The 21232-nt window shown below is 56.3% G+C and overlaps 1 protein-coding gene across 3 annotated transcripts in view; it reads left to right on the top strand.

The window, feature by feature from the left end:
• PAPLN (papilin, proteoglycan like sulfated glycoprotein) overlaps positions 1-21232 on the top strand; it is a 35720-nt gene extending 14488 nt beyond the window's left edge. Inside the window, exons 12-27 of one of the 3 annotated variants that reach the window (XM_082383846.1) lie at positions 477-684; positions 1207-1389; positions 1604-1745; positions 7998-8078; positions 8246-8501; positions 9520-9640; positions 9985-10099; positions 11116-11593; positions 12369-12506; positions 12642-12766; positions 13052-13205; positions 13830-13967; positions 14669-14796; positions 14903-15011; positions 17425-17591; positions 19945-21232. In XM_082383846.1, coding sequence (XP_082239972.1) covers positions 477-684; positions 1207-1389; positions 1604-1745; positions 7998-8078; positions 8246-8501; positions 9520-9640; positions 9985-10099; positions 11116-11593; positions 12369-12506; positions 12642-12766; positions 13052-13205; positions 13830-13967; positions 14669-14796; positions 14903-15011; positions 17425-17591; positions 19945-20129 — 2728 coding nt within the window. In that variant the 3' untranslated portion in view covers positions 20130-21232. The other 2 variants (XM_082383845.1, XM_082383844.1) reach the window with 2 other exon arrangements.

Here is a 21232-nt window from a genome sequence, read left to right as displayed (position 1 = left end):
CCTTGGTGGCAGCTGGTCTCTTGGGATGGTGGTGGGCGTGGCTTTGCATTGCAGTGGGGCTGGCCCTTTCTTCTAGGTCCTTGGGCCCCACGGCCAGGAAGGGCCACTCCCCACTCGGGTGAGCACGGCCCCTCCGGGAGATGCCCCCACTAAGTTCAGACCCAGAGGGGATGGAGTCTGGCTGGGGGTGATGGCTGACCTGGTGAGAAGGAGGAAGGGGGACGCAGGTGAGGACAGGAACACTGAGAGGGAGGCAGCCAGACTCCGTGTTTATAGGGACCAGTGCACAGTGGTGGGGATGGGTGAGCAGGACCGGACCTTGGCCTTCGCGCAGGGCTCTTTGCCCCTCACCTGCACGGCCTGATGCTCAGAGAATGGGCCGGGTGGGGGTCCCCCCTCCACTCCTGTGCCCCCTCGGGCCTGGACCTTGGCCCCTGCTGCAGGGCCAGCCTCACCGCCCTCCTGCTCCCTGCCAGCTGGAAGATGGGGCCCTGGACGCCCTGCTCGGCCTCCTGTGAGGGCGGCTCCCAGTCCCGCACCGTCTACTGTGTCTCATCTGATGGCGCCGGCGTCCAGGAGGCTGCTGAGGACGCCGAGTGTGCGGCCCTGCCTGAGAAACCCCCTACCACGCAGGCCTGCAACCTGCAGCGCTGCACAGCCTGGAGCGCGGAGCCCTGGGGCGAGGTGAGGCCCGGCCCTGACCAGGAGGGGCGGAAGTCAGGAACTGGGTCTTGGGCCTGGGCAGCAGCAGGGAAGGGCTGGGAGGCTCGTCCTCCGCCTCGGGCAAACAGATCCTGGGAGTAAAGTGACCTGCCACGTGGTCTTGGAAGCTGTGGCAGAAGCTGGGCCTAGGAGCGGGGGCTTGGACTCCTGCTCCCGTGTTCTTCCTCCTGCTCTAGGATCCCAGGCCGGTGGGAAAGAGGAAGCCGGGCACACTGTTTGGGGGCCAGGGGGAAACTGGGGCTGCTGGTCACTGCTTCTGGCACCTACCTATGTTGCAGTTGCAAATGAAGGAATGTGGAAAACGCACCTCAGCTTGGTATCTGCAGCCATGATTCAGGCTGTGTAACCGCAGGAGGATGACTCAGCCTCTCTGGGCCTGGGAACTGGACGTGGGGCAGTAGGGTGCTGTCTGCCCTCCGTGCCAGGCTGGTGGGCCTCCCGCTGGGCGAGGACCAGCTCGTGCTGACAGCCTGGTCCTTACAGTGCTCTGTCAGCTGCGGCGCTGGGGTCCGGAGGCGGACCATCACCTGCCGGGGTGACGAGGGGTCTCTGCTCCACGCCACAGCGTGCTCCTTGGAGGACCGTCCCCCCCTCACTGAGCCCTGTGTGCATGACAGCTGTCCCCCCCTCAGTGACCAGGCCTGGCACGTAGGCGCCTGGGGCCTAGTGAGTACTTCCCCCCACCCATACCTGCTGCCCAATCCCGGTCCCTTGGGTCTCTGACCGGAGGCTGCACATGTGCCTGTCCTTGGGTCTGACACGCAGTACCAGGCACCTTCCCCCTTCCCCCTGCCTTATAGGTACCCCCCACCCAGTCTCAGGGTCTTTCTCCCTTTGCGGGCTTGTTCTCTCTTCCCACTCCCACCCCGGGGGGCCCCAGTGCTCCAAGAGCTGCAGCTCGGGCACTCGGAGGCGCCAGGTGGTCTGTGCCATTGGCCCGCCCGGCCACTGCGGGAGCCTGCAGCCATCCAGGCCTGCGGATGTGGAGCCCTGTAACACGCAGCCCTGCCATCTTCCTCCAGGTAAGGACAGGAGGGGCAGCTGGTACCTGGCCCAACCTCTTTCCCTGCTATCAACCTGGCCAGCCCTTCCTGCCGCTGGGCCTTTGCCTGTGCTGTCAGCCACCTGGAACGCTCTCACACATCACCGTGTGGGAAGCCTTTGCCACCCACAAAGTCCGGCCCTAGACAGCCTCACCAGGCAGCCCTGTTTCCCCCCTCGGAGGTCGCATCCCTTACCCCACCCCCCTGGCTCACTGTAACTGCTGTCACTCTAAGGTTGGTTTCCTGGTGCTGCAGTGGTTGTACATGGCTTGTAGGCCTACTAGCTGTAAGCTTCTTGAGGGCCAGGTCCCCTTCCTTCTTTCTGTTTATACCCCTGCAGAACTTAGCTAGCGCGTGCTAGGTACTCAGTAATTGTTGAGTGACTGGGTGACTGAGTGCAGAGAGGGAGGCGGTCCAGGAAGGATTGTCCTCGCATATTGTCTCTGCCTTCCCGCCTCCCTTCACCCCCGTCCCCACTGGGAAGGAAGGTGTCCCAGTCGCGAGGAGCTGCAGGACAAAGGGCACAGAGGCCAGCAACTTACTTGGTGTGAGGAAGTGTTACTGAGGGAAGGCGTGGGTTGGGGCTGAGCCGGGGGGTGGGTGGTCGGCCTTGTGATGCTGCAGAGAGGCGTTTGGCCCTGATGTGCCAGTGATGGGGGAATGGTTGGGTTCCAGTGGAGGCACGTGGCAAGGTGGCTAAGAACCAGTGGCCTGGAGTCAACAGCTAACCTGGGTTCAAATCTCCACTGCTGACCAGCCGTGTGGCCCTGGGCAACTGCCCCTCCTCTCTGATCCTCGGTTTGCCCATCTGTACAGTGGGGTTAATAAGACTGACCTTCCAGGCTCGTGGTGATCGCTTGGCACAGTGCCTGAATACACAGTACTCCATAAGCAAAGGATGGGTGGCAGTGGCGGTGAGGCCCTGGGGGACCCTGGGCCGGGCTCCTGGGGCTCCTTAGCCTGGGCCTGGCCGTTGGGGTACACGAGCAGGAGGATCCTCGGGCTCTTACAAGTCCAGCTCCCTGGAGCCACTCGGTGTCCCAGGACCCTGGATGCCTTCCTGGAAGAGGCTGTCCTGAACCTGCCCCAGAGAGGCATTCACATAGGTTGAAAGGAGGGAAACAGAAAGAGAACTTCAGGCCAGGCTGAGTTGTAAAAGAAATAACCTTCATTGCTGTTTTCATAATTATAAAAATAATTATGTTCATTGTGGAAAATTTGGAGAATTTAGAAAATTAGTATGTAGCGAGAAACTTAAATTACCCTTGATCCCATCTATTGTTGGGATAAATCTTTAGTGAACTTCCTTGTAACGTATGTGTGATTTTGTATCTCCTTTTTCCCCCTAATGACATTTGGTGTGTGAACATTTTCGTCTTATGATTTCTAGGGGCTCCACAGAAGTCCATGGTGGGTATGAATTTAGAATTTAGGTGGTTCCTGCTGTTTTGGGTACTGTAACTAGTGCTGTAGTGCTTACTGGCAAGTGCCCGGGAGGAGGGGTCGAGGGTGCAAAGAGGCGGCCCCCTGAGGGGTGGGCTTCTGAGCGGACACACCGGACAGCTCTGGTTCCCCGTCTTTTCTAGACTCTTGAGCAGTGCTCGCCAAAAGAAATAGAAGGCAAGCCCCACATGTCATTTAAAATTTTCTAAGAACCACATTTTATTTTATTTATTCTTTTAAAGATTTATTTATTATATATATATTTATTTATTTTTGGCTGCATCAGGTCTTAGTTGTGGCATGCGGGATCTTCATCGAGGCATGTGGGATCTTGCGGCGTGCAGGCTTCTCTCTAGTTGTGGTGTGCGGGTTTTCTCTTCTCTAGTTGTGGCGCATGGGCTCCAGGGCGTGTGGGCTCTGTAGTTTGCAGCATGCAGGCTCTCTAGTTGAGGTACACGAGCTCAGTAGTTGTGGCGCACGGGCCCAGTTGCCCTGCGGCATGTGGGATCCTGGTTCCCCGACCAGGGATCGAACCCCCAGTGCTAAAATTTCACTGGTGTAGTCGATCTCGATTTAGATGTCATGAAACGTACAGTTGAAAAAGCAGATTAACATCCCCAAGTCGTTCCAGACATACTGAAGCGTTTTTCAATAAATGAATCATGTGTCAGTGTTTAAATTTAAAATTAATTCTACTTCGGTAAAATTTAAAACTCAGTTTCTCAGTCCCTCAGGCCACATTTCAAGTGCTCAGTAACTGTGAGACCAGTAGGGGCCCAGGACCGGCCCTCGGCACAGGATATGGGGGTGATGACGGGTCTGTCCAGGGCGGGTGCTCTTCGGGCTGGGGCGATGCTGAGGGCCTCAGGCCTCTGGCGACTGATTAAATTTGTCTGATAGGCCCAGGGGAGCCACTGAAAGTTTTGGAGCTAGAAGTGACACCATGAAAGATGTTTAGGACAGATTTGGCACCTGCCTGAGTGTCAGGCTGAAGTGGAGAGAGTTGAGAAGCAGGAGCCAGGTGGGGAGCAGGGTGCAGAAATCCAAGCTCTTAGAGAGAATGATGGGAATGGAGGGGCCGGCGCTGGCCCAGCAGAGCCTGATCCCCTGCGGGTGTGGGTCTGGGGAGGGGCCCCAGACTCCAAGTTAAGCCTGAAAAGGTGGCAGAGAAGAGTCACAGGAGGGGAAGCCAGAGGCAGGGTGGGCTTGGCAGAAAGGTGCCTTTCAGGCAACGGAGGGATAGCAGGAATTCCGAGGCTGGCTGGGGACTGTGAACGCAGGGCCGAATGTGGATAGGAGACCAGAACAGGGGAGGGAACTGGAATCAGCCTTGTCCGAGGTTTTGGCCCAGGTGGGATAGGTAATAAAATGAAAACAAAGATTTTCCCGCTTCTCTACTGGAATCTTCCAACCCTAAATTATTATTATTATTTTTTAAATATTTATTTATTTATTTATTTATTTATTTATTTATGGCTGTGTTGGGTCTTCGTTTCTGTGCGAGGGCTTTCTCTAGTTGCGGCAAGCGGGGGCCACTCTTCATCGCGGTGCGCGGGCCTCTCACTATCGCGGCCTCTCTTGTGGAGCACAGGCTCCAGACGCGCAGGCTCAGTAGCTGTGGCTCACGGGCCCAGCTACTCCACGGCATGTGGGATCCTCCCAGACCAGGGCTCGAACCCGTGTCCCCTGCACTGGCAGGCAGATTCCCAACCACTGTGCCACCAGGGAAGCCCTAAATTATTATTTTTTAAATATTCCCTGGAGACTGGCAAGATGTAGTCCACGTGAGAATGGAATTTTCACTTATTTCATTTTTTATAACTTTGTTCCACTATGTAGTAATATGTTTATTGTGGAAAATTTGAAAAACTAACAAATAGAAGGAAGGGACCCCCCCACCACCACCACCTCTGCCTCGCAAAACACGCACACACACAAAGCACTCAGAAACTTTCACTGTGAGCATTTTGGTTTTTTTGTTTTTTAAATTTATTTTATTCAAGTATAGTTGATTTATGATGTTGTGTTAGTTTCTGCTGTACAGCAAAGTGATTCAGTTTTATTTTTTTGAAAGATTTATTTATCATTTATTATTTTTTATTTTATTTTTGGCTGCGCTGGGTCTTAGTTGTGGCACGCGGGATCTTCATTGAGTCATGCGGGATCTTTCGTTGCGGTGCGTGGGCTTCTCTAGTTGTGGCGTGGGTTCCAGAGTGTGTGGGCTCTGTGGTTTGTGGCACGCAGGCTCTAGTTGAGGCGCGCAAGCTTAGTAGTTGTGGCCCGCGGGCTTAGTTGCCCCGTGGCATGTGGGATCCCAGTTCCCTGACCAGGGATCAAACCCGCATCCCCTGCATTGTAAGGCGGGTTCTTTACCACTAGACCAGCAGGGAAGTCCCCAGTTTTTTTTTTTGTTTGTTTGTTTAATTTATTTATTTTTATTTATTTATTTATGGCTGTGTTGGGTCTTCGTTTCTGTGCGAGGGCTTTCTCTAGTTGCGGCAAGTGGGGGCCACTCTTCATCGCGGTGCGCGGGCCCCTCACTGTCGCGGCCTCTCTTGTTGCGGAGCACAAGCTCCAGACGCGCAGGCTCAGTAGTTGTGGCTCACGGGCCTAGTTGCTCCGCGGCATGTGGGATCTTCCCAGACCAGGGCTCGAACCCGTGTCCCCTGCATTGGCAGGCAGACTCTCAACCACTGTGCCACCAGGGAAGCCCCCCAGTTTTATATATATATATGTATGTGTATAAGTATATATGTTCTTTTCCATTATGGTTTATCCCAGGATATTGTATATAGTTCCCTGTGCTATACAGTAGGACCTTGTTGTTTATCCATCCTATATGTAATAGTTTGCATCTGCTAATCCCAAACTCCCCATCTATCCCTCCCCCACTCCCCTCCCCCCTTGGCAGCCACAAGTCTGTTCTCTGTGTCTGTGAGTCTGTTTCACAGTCACTGTGAGCATTTTGGGGGTGTCCTGCTAGTATTCTTTTGGGTACCCTTTATAAAATTCCTATTATCCTAATTTTATCAACCTAGCCTTTTGCATTTTTTCTCTAATATTTTGTGATGAAAATCTTTTTAAGAACTTAATATTGAGGTGGTTAAACATCATACAGCGTAAAATTCACCCATGCTAATGGTACAGTTCGTGACTTTTAGTAAGTTTACTAAGCTGGACAAGAGACGATGAGAAATTTGAATCACACAGGAAAGTTGAAGAGCTGTGTGGTGAGCAGCCACGTGCCCACCATCAAGTTCACAATTAATATTTTGTTGTAATTACTTTTTCATCATCTACTCTCTATCCCTTCATCTATTAATCCAATTGTTTTTAATATGGAATTTTTTTAATTGACGTGAAAATCAGTAACACACAGTTAACCACTTTAAAGTACACAGTGTGCTGTTTTTATTTATTTATTTTTGGCTGCATTGGGTCTTCGTTGCTGTGCGTGGGCTTTCTCTAGTTGAGGCGAGCGGGGGCTACTCTTCGTTGCAGAGTACGGGCTCTAGGCGCGCAGGCTCAGTAGTTGTGGCTCACTGGCTCTAGAGTGCAGGCTCAGTAGTTGTGGTGCACAGGCTTAGTTGCTCCGCGGCATGTGGGATCTTCCCGGACCAGGGCTCGAACCCGTGTCCCCTGCATTGGCAGGTGGGTTCTTAACCACTGCGCCACCAGGGAAGTCCAAGTAGACAGTGTGCTCTTATTTGTTGTGTTCACAATGTTGTACAACCACCAACTCTCTAGGTTCAAAAATTTTCATCACCCTGTATAAGCACCCTGTACCCATCAAGTAATCACTCCCCATTAACCCTAGTCCCCTTCCCTGGTCACCTGATCTGCTCTCTGTCTCTATGGATTTGCCAATTCTAGATATATCAGATAAAAGGAAGAGCAGACCTTTTGCATCTGGCTTCTTTCACTTAGCAAAATGTTTTTGAGGTTCGTCCAAGTTGTGGCATGCATCAGCACTTCATTCCTTTTTACGGCTAAATCACATTCAATTATATGGATGTACCCAATTTGTTTATCCATTTGTCTGTTGATGGATATTTGGGTTGTTTTCACCTTTTGGCCATAATGAATAATGCTGCTATGAACATATTCATGTAGGAGTTTCTGTGTGGGTGTGTATATTCAGTTCCCTTGGGTATATATTTAGAAGTGGAATTGCTGGGCTATATGGTAACTCCGTTTAACTTTTTGAGGAACTGCCAGTCTGTTTCCACAGTGTTGCACCATTTTACATTCCCACCAACAGTGCATGGGTTTCCAGTTTGTCCACATCCTCGCCGACACTTGTTATTTCAGTCTTTTTTGATTAGAGTCATCCTAGTGCATACGAAGTGGTGTCTCCTTATGGCTCTGATGTGCGTTTCCTTAATGACTGATGATGTAGAGCATCTTTTCATGTGCTTGTTGGCCATCTGTGTGTCTTCTTCGGAGGAGCATATGTTCAAGTTCTTTGCCCATTTTAAAATTGGATTGTTTATCTTTTCATCAGTCCAATTAAAAATGTGTATCATTTTTTGTTTCATGTCATTGGGATCAAACATAAATGCTAATTTTACATGTGGCTTTTCCTTTTGCTGAACACGTAACATGAGCGTTTTCTATGCGATAAAGACTCTCTTGAAACCTGGGAAGGGTGTTTACAAAAACACAAGTCTGCTCCTTTTTCCTTCTACTGTCCTGGGTTCCCCAGGTCCTGCCTGAGTAGTGGGGTGGGAGCAGATGTTGGTGGGGGTGGCCTTCCCTCTGCACCCTGACTGCCCCGGCTCCCTGCAGAAGTCCCCAACATGCAGGACATGCACACCAGCCCCAGGGACCCGTGGATGTCTCTGGGCCCACGGGAGGCCCCCGCCTCAGGTGAGAAGCTCAGTGGAAGCCCCCAGCCCCGGGCCCTTGAGATGGAGGTTGAGGGTGGCGGCAGGTGGTTTGGGGGGATGGGGAGAGGTGGGTCTGATGTAGATACAGATGGAGGGCGAGGAGCCAGGTGGAGACATCACATGACTTTTGCTTCCTCTTCTTTCTAGATTTCAGAGACCAGTGGTGGGCACCCCAGGAGCAACCCTCAGCTCAGGGTAACCCCAGAGGCGACCAGAGCCCACACCTGCCAGCCCCGGGCCCAGCCCCATCTCTGCGGCACTCCTCACACCGGCAGCCCCTGCGGTCTGGCTTGGCGCCCCGTGACTGCAGACACAGCCCCCATGGGTGCTGCCCCGACGGCCACACTGCGTCTCTTGGGCCGCAGTGGCAAGGCTGCCCGAGGGCCTCATGTCAGCAGAGCAGGTGGGCGCCTCTTCCTTCTCCCCAGGTCCAAGAGGGAAGGTATGTGTTCAGGGGGTGTGTCCGATGCACGGGGCAGTGTCTCTGCTCAGAGAGGGGGTGGGGTGACTTAGCAGAGCTCCAGGGGTGTTGTCTCTGAGCTGCCCTGATAGCGCAAAACCGAGGACTTGGCTTCCTCTCGCTGAGCTCCCTTATGTGCCGGGTGTGGGTAAACCCCCTGCTTTCTCTGCAGAAGTCAGCCTGTTGAGATGTAGCCTGAGGCTCTGGGAAGGAAAATGGGCTGTGATTCTAGCTCTCCGATCCAAACCAGACTCCCACTCCCTCAGGGGCTGTGGTGCTAAGGGCTGAGATTCGGCGCCCAGCAGCCTGGGGGTGATTCTCAGCTCAGCCACTTACCAGCTGTGTGCTGGGTGACTTGGGGCAAGTTATTAACCTCTTTGATCTTGGCTTTCTCTGCTGAGAATTGGAAACAATGACAGCCACTGACTGGGGTTCCTGTGAGGCTGAAACGAATCACATGGTGCCTGGCACATAGAAGGTGCTTTGATATGTTCCTTCTTTCACCTTCCTTCCCAACTCCTGGTTGGTGGAGGTGAAATAAGTGGTGGGCTCCTTTGACACCCTCTTCTGCCCCATCGCCCAACTGCTGCCATTTTGTAAAAACTCCCTGGGAACCTGGTATTTGGGCAGGTTCAGGTGAATTTCCCCCTCCTCGGTTTTGTGGCGGGCTGTGTGAGTTGAAGATCTCTCAATTATTAAGGGTTCAGCTCTGCTTATTGTTTTCCTGTTGCCCTCACTGGGAGCTTCTAAGCGGTCCGTGGACATGGCAGAGACTGGGGTTCACAAAATGGTTCTCCCTGCACGCGGGACAACCCGTCTCCCACGCAGATCTTCACCCGGTCAGCCCCTGGCTCAGGGAGCCTCAGAGCCTGGATCCTGGGATACAGGACGCTCAGGGTCCCTGGTAGGGGTGGGGGTCAGGGCTGGGTGGTGAGGGGACAGCTGTGTGATGTCTGTTTAGGTTCGGGTGCTGCCCTGACGGGGTGTCTGTGGCTGAGGGGCCCCATCAGGCTGGCTGTGCGAGCACTTATGGACGCGACAACCCCGGGAGCAGGCCACGGTCGAGAGAGGTGGCTTCCACAGTAAGTGTCTGGTCACGTGAGGGGCAGGAGTCCAGCCCCCAAGCCTGCTCAATGCCACTGTGACCCAGGCTTTTTGCAGCTTTAGCCTTGGAGAAAGGAGGTCCCTGAAGCCTGCTGGCCTGAACCATCCTCTGGAGGGCATAGGGCTTCAGCGACAGGCCTGGGCTGGAACTGAGGGGTTCAGCCAACATTCTCCTGGCCTCTGATCTGCCCCCAGGGCTGGGGTTATGCTCCATGTGTTCACGGTTCTGTCCCTCTTCCTGCCATCCTCCGCCTGGCAGCCTAGAGTTCCCACCAAGAGCCAGACCTATTTCCAACTTCCCAACCTTGGCCTTCCTCCCCAGGCCCAGCAGAATGAGCCCAGTGAGTGCCGGGGCTCCCAGTTCGGCTGTTGCTATGACAACATGGCCTCCGCGTTGGGCCCTCTTGGGGAAGGCTGTGTGGGCCAGCCCAGCTACAGTGAGTGATGCCCCTTCCTGTCCTTCCTGGTGGGTAGGCTCTGGTCCCACTGTGCTCGCCACCCCACCCAGAGCCAAAAACCTTCCTGCTGCCTTGGTTATTGCTCTTTTCTTCCACAAATACTTATTGATCACCTACTAGGTGCCAGGCCAGAGAACAGTGCCAGATTATTATCGTGTCCAACAGTTTGCACTTGTCGCCGCCTGGTTGCTTGTGGGAGTTGGGGTAGTTGTCGGTGTGGATTCCACAGAGAGGGAAGGCTGTGCTGCCCCCGGGGCTCAGCGCCCCCTCCAGAGACAAGGTCGTCAGGGCTGGGATGGACAGGGTGTCCCCACCCTGCCTGGGATGAGTCCTGGAGGGAGGGCTGTGAGGCGGGAGCATGGGGTGCATGGGTGGAGCGCCAGGGACCATCACAGGGACGTTGGAAGCCAGGTGGGCTGGTGGGCTGAGTCTGCAGGGGCCTGGGCACCTGGATGGGCTTTAAGCAGTGGCCAGCGTGGTCACATCTGAATGCGGAGAGGGAGCAGGCTGTGCCTGGGAGGAGGGCGATTATTATGGGCAGGCTGGGGGCTGGAGAAGGTTCAGAGCTGGTGAAGGGTCCTGGGAACAAGGGTGGGCCCCTCACTGGGCATCTTCACAGGCCTTTGGGGGCTCAGGGCTGGGTCCTCATTGTGAGCTAAGCACAGCAAGGTTTGGCCCTGGGGTTGCTCTGTGTGCGCCCTTGGGGCCTGGGTCAGGTGGGGAAGAGCACGAGGGAGCCTGTCCAGGGAGCTCACGGCCCTGACCTCTGGACGGCTCTAGTTCTGGGGGTGGAGGTGGACGGGGATGATTCTGGAGGCTGCTGGGTTCCCAGCCCAGCGCAGGTCTGGGCAGTGAACAGACTGTCCCCAGGGCTGGTCAGGGGCCCAGTGTAGATGTGCTCCATACCCTGGGAAGGGCCTCACTCCTACGTCCTGGGCAGCGTTTGCAGCTTCATTACTGGGTCCCGGTGACCTGCGTCCTCCCTGCCCCCTCAGTGTACCCCGTGCGGTGCCTACTGCCCAGCGCCCATGGCTCCTGCATGGACTGGGCCGCCCGCTGGTACTTCATCGCCTCCGTGGGCCAGTGTAACCGCTTCTGGTATGGTGGCTGCCATGGCAACGCCAATAACTTTGCCTCGGAGGAGGAGTGTGTGAGCAGCTGCCGGGGACCCCAACATGAGCCCCGCCGACACGACCCTGGGGCCTCTGGCCAAAGCACCCATAGAGACAGTGGCGGCAGCGGTCCTGGGGGCCAGCAGGAGGCCAGCCAGCACGGGACGGAGCCTGTGGTCCAGAGAAAGCCCTCGCCTTCCGGTGGCCTGTGGTGGCGAGATCAAGAGCCTGGGCCGGGGGCCATGGACCACAGACAGGCCTTTGGAGAGGGGCCCCAGGGCCAGGAGCTTGGGCCCAGTGCCCCTGTACTGGGCGGAGACGCAGGACCACCAGCGCCACCTTCTCACAGCTCCTCCTACAGGTGAGGCCCACCTTCCCCAGGTGGGATGGGGGATTAGGGACCCAGGCCCAAGGGCTGAGCCTTTTGGAGCTAAAACCCTGAGGTCAGCTGGGCCTCCCTCCATCCCTAACCTGGAATCTTCCAAACAGCCCAGACTGGAGGGCCTTGCTACCATCATTCTACAGACGGGGAAGCTCAGGCTTTGGAGACATGAGACTTGCTCAGGGGGTCAGGCAGTCGGTGGATGGTGGTGCCTGGACTCTCCAGCAGATCTTGCTGGTATAGCCCAGGGCCTGTCTAGTTGGAAAAGCTTATGAGCTTCATGACCTTTGGCAAGTCATCCAAATTCTCGAAGCCTCAGTTTCTTGACCTGTAAAATGGTGATGTGATCTCATAGGTTTAATGTGGGTCTCATTTGTTGTTAGTCTTGTGACTGTGTCATATTAATGAGATTTGGGAAGATTAAAAACAAAATAAATAAAACTTTGAATTCCAAAGGGATCAGGCATGTGTTTAGCCCCCCACGTGAACCTGGTGTTGCTTCTCTCCCAACCTCTCCGTCCCTGGGCTCTGTGCCTATTCTGTGCTCTTGCAGGAACAGGTTGAGGTAGTAATGCCTGGGGATATTGGGGGGGGGGGGGAGGGCGGATTCCTGAGTCCTTGGGCTTCCGGAGCTTGGCTTCCCCTGGGAGCCTCTGGCCCCACAGGTGCCCAGAATGGGATGGGCACCAAGCTTTCTGTGTGGTGAAGTCCCTGGTCCCGGCACTCACGCAGACCCTCCCTCCCACCTTTCCAGGATCACCCTGGCAGGCTCAGAGCCCTCCCTGGTACAGGTGGCCCTGGGGCAGCTGGTGCGGCTCTTCTGCCCAGATGACAGCTCCCTGGACCCCCACGCCAGGTGGCAGAAAGACGGGCGGCCCATCTCCTCTGCCAGGTGTGTGTGCAGCCTGCACAGCCCCTCTGATCTCCTGGGACGGGCGGGTGAGTGTGGGGCGACGGCCCCTCTTGTAGGAGCCAGGCTCATTGTTGCCTCAGGAGCCCAGAGCTCAAGCGCCCTCTCTTCATTCAGGCACCAGCTGCAGCCCGATGGCTCCCTGGTCATCAGCCCCCTGTGGGCAGAGGATACTGGCACCTACAGCTGTGGCAGCACCAGGCCAGACCGTGACTCTCAGAAGATCCAGCTTCGCATCACAGGTCTCTGTCCCCACCCCACCCCCGCAGTGGGTCCTCACGGGCCCCGGGGTGGGGTTCTGGCCGGGAGGGCCTGGGCCGGGGGGCCTCCGCACTGGAGGACTAGTGTTTCCTTGGGCCAGGGCCTCCTGGTGGCAGGGACCACACACTCCAGCTGCGCTGGGGCGGATGTGTTGCCCCTCGTGGCCCTCATTTCTCCATTGGTCCCCCGCCGGCCCCATGGCCCACCCTTCCTTCCACCCCCTTCTCCCCACCGCTCACCCCTTGCTTCTCCTGGCCTCCTGACAGGGGGTGACGTGGCTGTGCTTCCTGAGGCTGAACCAAGGCACTTCCCTCAGACCAGGGACCCAGCCCAAGGCCACAGTCCTCGGGACCGCAGCCTAGGGGGCGGTTCTGGGGGCCCGGGGGCCGTCTCCTCCTCGCACCCACGGCCCACAAGCAGGTAACAGTGTGCAGTGCTGTCCTGCTCTTGGTCTGCCCCACTGAGGCCGGGGTTAGGGGAGGTCTCAGTGAGAGGCGGGGAGGGTGGGTGGTCCCAGGCCAGTGTATGCTGTGAGCAGGCTTGCTGGCCCCTGCTCAGGGCTCTGTGAGGGGAGGGCTGGGGAAGCACGGGTCCCTGAGCTCAGCTTCTGGAGGAGAAAGGGGACCCCGCCCACCACCCCGAGCCGTGGGGAATGGAGCGGTGCCTGGCCCAGGCCTCAGGAGCCGAGGGAGGGGAGGACACCGGCAGCTAGAGGGCCTGAGGAGGCCTTGAAGAAGGGCAGTTTACGGAGGGGATGCAGAGAGCTGGGGGTGCCCAAGTCAAGGACCTGGAGGCAGACGCACAGGGCGGGCGGGGGACAGTCAGAGGTTCTGCGTGGGGAGGTGAGATAAGCCACAGGTGTCTTTTAGACCTGGTCCCAGATGTCCCAACTGGAACAAAGGGGTGATGTTGGGAAGCAGAATCTGGCTGGAGGGAGAAGGGGCCCACGAGGCTGTGCGGAGGTCCCGTCCCCTGGCGTGGGTGGGAGTTGGGGAGAGGCAGCGGCAGGGACCCCCTCACGGCCGTGGGGTGCCTGCTCTGCAGGCTGCGTCTGGACCGGCACCAGCCTGGGGTGGTGGACGCCCATCCAGGCCAGCGGATCCGGCTGACCTGTCGTGCCGAGGGCTTCCCACCGCCAAGCGTCGAGTGGCAGAGAGATGGGCAGCCCCTCTCTTCCCCCAGGTTCGTTCAGCTCCTTTCCCCTCCTTCCTGGCCGGCCTCCAGCCCCACCCCCACTGGGGGAGGGAGTTGCAGGTGCCCCCTGGTCCTGAGCAGGACCCCAGGGCCCCTTGAGGGTTGGAGCTGTGGCGTCGGGCTCCTCGGGCAGACCGCATTTGGGTCTCTGGGCCCTTCCGGAGTGTGGTTAGCGGACAGAAGTAAGGGCCCGCTAACAGAGGTGACAGCTGAGCGAGGAAACGAAGGCGGACACACTTCTGGCTGTAATCACAAGGGCGCACGTTTATTGAGCCCGTTCCGAGGTGAGGCTTTTCTCCTCCTTATGACCTGCAGAGGAGCCCCAATAGGTGGGTGCTATTTTACCCCCAATTTGACATGCACAAGCTGAACACCACACAGCTCCTAAGTGGCTGAACCAGGACTGAGCCTAGTAAACAAGTGTAGCAAAAACCAGAAACCCAAACCAGAATTATTTTGTATCAGAAAACTTGACTTGTTTATTGCCAGGCTCTAAAGTCAGGCGTCTTTAAGTAAAGGAGAGTGCCAGCTGCTGGAGGGCCTGAGGGCCTGAGGCCGACTGGCCCTTGGTCAGATCCCACTGATGGCAGGGGCAGCTCAGCCTCTCACCAGGGGAGGGAAGATCCTGCCCCTCCCGCCCCCTGCCGGGCGCCTTGGGGTGGGGACGCCTAATTGTGCTTGGCCCCCAGACACCAGCTGCAGTCCGACGGCTCCCTGGTCATCAGCCGCGTGGCTGTGGAAGATGGAGGCTTCTATACCTGTGTTGCAGTCAACGGGCAGGACCGAGACCAGCGCTGGGTCCAGCTCAGAGTTCTGGGTAAGGCGGCAGTCCCGAGCGGGAGGGTGAGCGTGGCTGGTGGCCTCTGAGGTCAGGTGGGGCAGGATGGGCGTGGTGGCTGACAGTGCCCCCTCCTTGGGCCCAGGGGAGCTGACAATCACAGGGCTGCCCTCTACGGTGATGGTGCCAGAAGGTGACACGGCCAGGCTGCTGTGTGCGGTGGCGGGCGAAAGCGTGAACATCAGATGGTCCAGGTAAGGCTCTGCTCCAGGCAGGCCTGGCCCTCGGGCCCTCGTACCTGAGGTGGTACAGCCCAGACAGAGGGGGTCCACCTTCCTGCAGGATGCTGCGGTCACCACCGCCCCCACCCCTCATTCTTCCACTCCCGCCTCCCGGCCTGGTGCCAGGGAAGGGGCCACAGCGCCCTTATCCCGACACACGGAAGCCCCCTGGGACTGCTCTTTTCTGCTGGTCGGGCTACCCCGGGTTTCTCAGCCTCGGCACTATTGAGATTTTGGGCTGACACGTTCGTCTGTTGGGGTGCGCTGGAGGACGCCTAGCAGCGTCCAGGCCATCCACCCGCCAGGTGCCAGCGGCACTCTCTCCCAAGTCATGGCAATAAAAAGTCTCCAGATGTTGCCAAATGTCTCCTGGGTGACAGAATCTCCACTGGCATTGAGAAACCCTGGGCTGCACACAGCTTTGAGGACTTCAGTGGTCTTTTACCCCAAATCTGTTGGTCTTTCATTCATTCAGCGGTTTTTTGCCCACTTCCTCCTTGCACTATGTCAGGACTAGGCTAGGCTCTGGGGATCCTGGGGTAATCTGAGCCCCCCAGAAACTCCCAGGCAGGAGATGGCCCAGTGTCCCCCAGGCTCCAGAGGTTTGCCCTAAGTGCGTCTGTGCGCAGTGGGGTGAGGCTGTCTCCTGTCTGGGAGAATGGATGAAGGGAAGGATGTTCTTGGTCAAGCCTCAAGGGTGAGTACTGGAGCGACGATGCCGGGATGGGAATGGGCCCGCACACTGGCAGGAACGGTGAGGGTCACGGAGGTCGGCTGCCTCTCTGTGGCCTTGATGCCAGGGAAGGTGGTGGGAGCCTCTGCAGGCTTCTCAGCTGGTGCTCTCAGCCGGCCCTGCCCTGATCAGCTGTGGCTGTGATTATCCTATCAGGCCTGGATCTTGCCAGCAGCAAACATGCTCAGGACACCCCTCTTCAAAACAAACAAACATAAACACACCCTCCTCTGACCCAGTGTTTCCCTGCAGTGGGGTCCTATATCGCGTCTCCTTCATGCACGGCTATTTACATTGTCTCGGTCTGCTCACCTCCCTGCTGGCAGCTCAGCCCTTGCCCCGGGACCTCTCCTCCACCCCCGCACTCCCATGCCAGGGACACTGCCCTGACCGAGGTCACCAGTACCTCCCTGTTCCTCAGTCCTTGAGCAGACTTTGTCCCACATGACCTGCAGTCTCCTTCCTGCTTCTCCGGCTACTGCTTCTGTTTTCCTGGCCCGCTCATCGCATCCCTCTCCCTGAGACGCTGGTGTACCTTGAGGTCTGTCCTTGGTCGTCGGTCCTCGGCTTTTCTCTAACTTCACCTTGGGTAGCGCTGTAGACATGAAGTTTCCAGAACCATCAGTGCTGAGACACTATCTGGGTCCAGACCTCAAATCTGATGCCTCCTGGTGTCTCACAGCACCCGAAATGCGAAATGGGGGAAAATAACCTCACCATTCACCCCTCATCCTGCCCTGGATCTCCCCACAGTGGGGGCGCACCACCACTGCCCAGTAACCAAGCTAGGAACCTGCTACCCTTGATCTCTTCTTCTCCCCCACCTCCCACCTCTGACCCTCACCCAGGTCCCTTTGCTTTACTGTCTGCCTCGTCAACCTGTGTGCACACCTGCGGCAGCCACTCACCTGGCCTCTGCCCTCGGGCTTGTCCCTGCCCCACGCTGCGGTTGGTGATCCTTTCCAAGCACACGTGGTGTTGTCAGTCCTGCTCAGCTCACACCCCTCGCTCACCCCCAGGATCCGGTCCAGACTCCTGACCAGAGCCGTGCGCACTTCCTCCCACGCCCACTCTCCTCGCTCTGGCCATGGCCTTCCTGCAAACCCCCGAGTCCCCGTGTCCTCCCTGTCAGCCAGCTGCTCCTCCTCACCCTCAGGTCAGGCCTCGGCCAGCTGTCCTCCTCAGGGAAGGCTCCCCTACCAACCGCACCCTGCCCCACCTCCCTGGAGGCAGGGGTGCTCTTCTCCTTCATCCCGCTGCTTAGAGGACCTCTGTTGACGAGGAGGGAGAGTGAGAGACCTGTGGGGATAAGGGGCAGATCTGGGATGTCCTGGGACAAGGGGCAGATCTGGGATGTCCTGGGACAAGGGGCAGATCTGGGATGTCCTGGGACAAGGGGCAGATCTGCAGTCACTTAAGGCAGCTGGTGTGAGTCCACCTCACTTCCGAGGTATTTTGCTTCGGCGTCGCTGGTCTATCACCTTGGTTCCAGACCCATCCCTTCCTTAAGGTGAGGGGCTGCGAGGAGGGAGTCGTTGGCTCTGGAGTGGCCTTGGATTACCTCCTCCCCCTGGCCCCGGGAGGCCTGGCACAGCTTCCCAGGGCCTGAAGACGAGGGCCTGGACAGCTCTCTCAGCGTCCTCTCCCCTCCAGGAACGGGCTGCCGGTGCGGGCCGACGGCCACCGTGTCCACCAGTCCCCGGATGGCACGCTGCTGATCCACAACCTGCGGGCCAGGGACGAGGGCTCCTACACGTGCAGCGCCTACCGGGGAAGCCAGGCGGTCAGCCGCAGCACCGAGGTGAAGGTGGTCCCGCCAGGTAAGGAAGGCCTATCCCAGGCATCTGCTTGTCCTTGAGAGCTGGCTGCCTGCTGCAGAATGCGGAGGGGGCAGGCTCTGCAGTCCAAGGGACTCAACTCCAAATCCTGCCTCACCTTGCCAGTTCCTGGCAGTGTGACTTGGAGCAGGCCAGTTGTCATGGGGCTTGAAACAGCCCTGGGAGAGAACTGCCAGGGCCTTTCCATGCTGGTCAGCCTGGACGGCCAGGCCTGGCTGCCTCCTGTCTGTGGGGCTGAGGCTGGAATTGGCCAGGCTAGAGGTTGAAGTCTGGTAGAAATGTTGCTTAGTGAGCGGGACTGACAGTGGGCTTCCAGTCTGTGAGCTCCTTAAGCCAGCGATTGGGACGCACCTCCCAGGGCCCAGCGCGATGCTTGGCATCACCAGGTGCTCAGAGACTCAGTGACGGAGTACATGCCTGCGTGAAGGCATTGCCTTGGCCAAAGCACCGTCCTGCAGGGGCCACTTTTCACCTCTGTCCTGCCCAGCAAGTAGATCTTTGTCTGTGTATTTACCAAACTTACGAGACTTGAGACAGGCCAGAAGGCAGATTTATGTGAGAAGGAGAGCTGTCAGGAGGATCCAGATGGGCATGTTTGTGATTAGCTATAGACATGGCTACCTGGGAAGCTAAACTGTAATCAGAAATTTGGTTGATGCTGAAGTTTGGTGGGGCTCCTGATGTGGTGTGACGTGACTGCCTTCCTGGATAGGACACTGTGGCCTCAGTCCAGCTACCATTCTCCCACCCCGTTAGATGAGCGTCGCTAATCTTTTTTTTTTTGTGGGCAGCGAGGGGGTGAGAGAAGCTATCTCCCTCCCTCCTTTAACAGTGTTCGTTCCATCAATTAGGCTGCATGTTATCTGCTGTCACCCATTTAAGCTTTTTGTAGCATTTCACTGGTTGAGGCTGTCTCACTGTGCCCTGTTCGTGCTTTGGTGGCACGTTGGAACTGCAGTGTTTGAATCAGGGTGGGGGGCCTTGAGCTAGTCACACTCTGGTGTAAGGGATACTGTGAAGACCTCTCAAGCTTTTTGCCTAAAAGTTTAGGGTGAGAAACAGAAAATATTGTAGGGTTAAAACATAGGGGGGGTCACTCACACTTTTGTAAGTGAGTGGGAATGCTATGGGGCAAAACAGTTACATGCTTACATTCTAGCCATGGTTACTGTGTGCCCCAGGTGCTATTATTATCTCCACTTCAGATAAGAAAACTGAGACACAGAGAGCTTAAGTAACATTAATTTGCCCAGAGACCCCCGGCTAGAAGTGGCAGAGCCAGGATGGCGCCCAGGCAACCAGCGTGCTTCACCAGCAAGCCCAGCACCTCCTCACCTCTGGCCGTGATGGGTCCAAGGGCTGCAATGGCTGAGATAAAGTTGATACCAAAGTTATGATTTTTAAGAATAGGCATAGATGGCTTGCTCTTTATGTAAATGTAAGTAGTTCGTACTCTTGTATTATCGATAAACCAAGCCTTTATACAGCCGTCCACTTGTTAGGTATGGTCTTTTAGTTGTATTTTGGGAGGAAGCAGGGGAGAGGGCATGGAGTAGGCCGTCCCCAGCCCCATGAGGTGACTTTAGGGAGGTGCTGCTCAGGCCTAAGCCAAGCTGAGTCATAAGAGCCCCTTCCAGAAAGAAAAGGCCCCTTCAGTGCTAAGATGAAGCAGCAGGATGAAACTCTCACAGGGATTTATAAGATACCAAAGCTTCCAGTAAATTCAGAGGGGAGGCAACCAACGCTTTGTGCTCGAGGTAGTATCAGTGCCACAGTTCACAGCCTGTCCTCCTGTCACCTTGCCTAATACTCTTTGCTGTCTCTGGGGGAAGTGGAAAAATTGGAAAGATGGGGAACTAAGTGACTAAGCTGGGGCTATTGAAGGCACAAAACTTTTGAGGTAGGAGGAAACCAGCAGTGAAAGAGAAAACACAGCCTTTGCCGACTCAAAATTGTGCTTAGGGCTGACCCTGCTCTCTCTTCTGCCCCATCCAGAGGCTGCAACAGTGTCGTCCAGCTCTTCAGGTCTCAGTGGTCAGGGCAGGGGGTTGGTTAACTTCCAGAGATGTTTAATCGTCCAGGCAGTCAATATTTGGGAGTCTGTGATGGGCTGTGCGCTGGGCAGAAGCTGCAAAAGAGTGGGAGGACCACTGCGTGCTGAAGTGAGGCCAGTGACAGTGGAAACTGTGAGCCCTCCCATAGCTGTACATACAGGTGTCACAAGGTTACAGAGTGACAGCACTTTCCTTTCAGGGAAATGAAATGAAATGGTAGGTGAGAGTTCTCAGCCTACACAGAGCTTTCTTACCACCCTCTCTCCCCCGCTGTCTCGCAGCACTGGCCACCGCGCCGAGGGACCCCGGCAGGGAGTGCATCGACCAGCCGGAGCTGGCCAACTGTGATTTGATCCTGCAGGCCCAGCTCTGCGGCAATGAGTACTACTCCAGCTTCTGCTGTGCCAGCTGTTCCCGGGTCTGGCCTCCCGCTCAGCCCATCTGGCAGCAAGGATACAACTCATAGGGCTGGGAGAAGGGAAGACAGGCTCTCAGTCTCCCCTGTCTGGCCGGCAAAGGGAGTTCTCCGGAGACACTGGCCTCTTCAAAGCTGCTCCAGCTGTAGAGCACCAGCGGCAGCCTCCCTCTGTAGTCCCAGCAGTGTTTGCTTCTCTGACGTACCACACGTGCCTGCTGAGTTGTCAAGAAGAAGCATCTATTTGGATAAGGACACCCTTCACTTTACAACTTCCCTCTATAATTTGTTACACAGGATCAGTTCACTGTGTTTTAAAGGAAGCTACCAGGGTTCTCACTTCATTTAAATCTGTGTGGGGAGGTGTGTAATGATCTCAAAGTGTATCTTCTACGGGAACACTAACTCCTGTTGTGTCAGGGAAGCATTCTTTGCTAGAACTAGGTCTCATCTGGGGTCCAAACAGTGGTTCATTGCTCTAGTCTCTCTCGCCCTTCTAGGTAGTATAGCAACCAGCTTCAAATCCCGTCTGTGCGTACGGTTAACAGCTTGATGTTTGTGAAAACCGTCGACAAAGTGGAATATAAATGAAAGGCTCAGTATAGGGACTTGGGATGAAAGAGCAGCCACTGCATCATTATCTGAGTGAGTATGAAAGAACTAGAAAAGCTCCTTCCTTTCATCAAGAGGCTGGAGCCCTCCTCCCGAGGCGGACATGCAAAGCCAAGCCGTGAGGCTCGTCTCACACCTGCATGGAGCAGGTGGGCCTGTTCGGTGCAGTGACCAACAAGGAGCCTCTCCTCCTCAAGCCGGAATCTGTGATGCAAAATACTTGATGCCAGATAAAAACCAGACTGTTGGGCTTCGCTGGTGGTGCAGTGGTTAAGGATCCGCCTGCCAATGCAGCGGACGCGGGTCTGAGCCCTGGTCCGGGAAGAAGATCCCACATGCCGCAGAGCAACTAAGCCCACGAGCCACAACTACTGAAGCCCATGCGCCTAGAGCCCGTGCTCCGCAACAAGAGAAGCCACCGCAACGAGAAGCCCGCGCACCGCAAAGAAGAGTAGCCCCTGCTTGCTGCAACTAGAGAAAGCCTGCGTTGTAGCAACAAAGATCCAACTCAGCCAAAAATAAATAATTAAATAAAACAAAAA

The sequence above is a fragment of the Balaenoptera borealis genome (genome assembly GCF_965194805.1).
Source record: "Balaenoptera borealis genome assembly, chromosome: 3".
NCBI lineage: Eukaryota > Metazoa > Chordata > Mammalia > Artiodactyla > Balaenopteridae > Balaenoptera > Balaenoptera borealis.
This window is presented reverse-complemented; position numbering and strand designations above follow the sequence as displayed.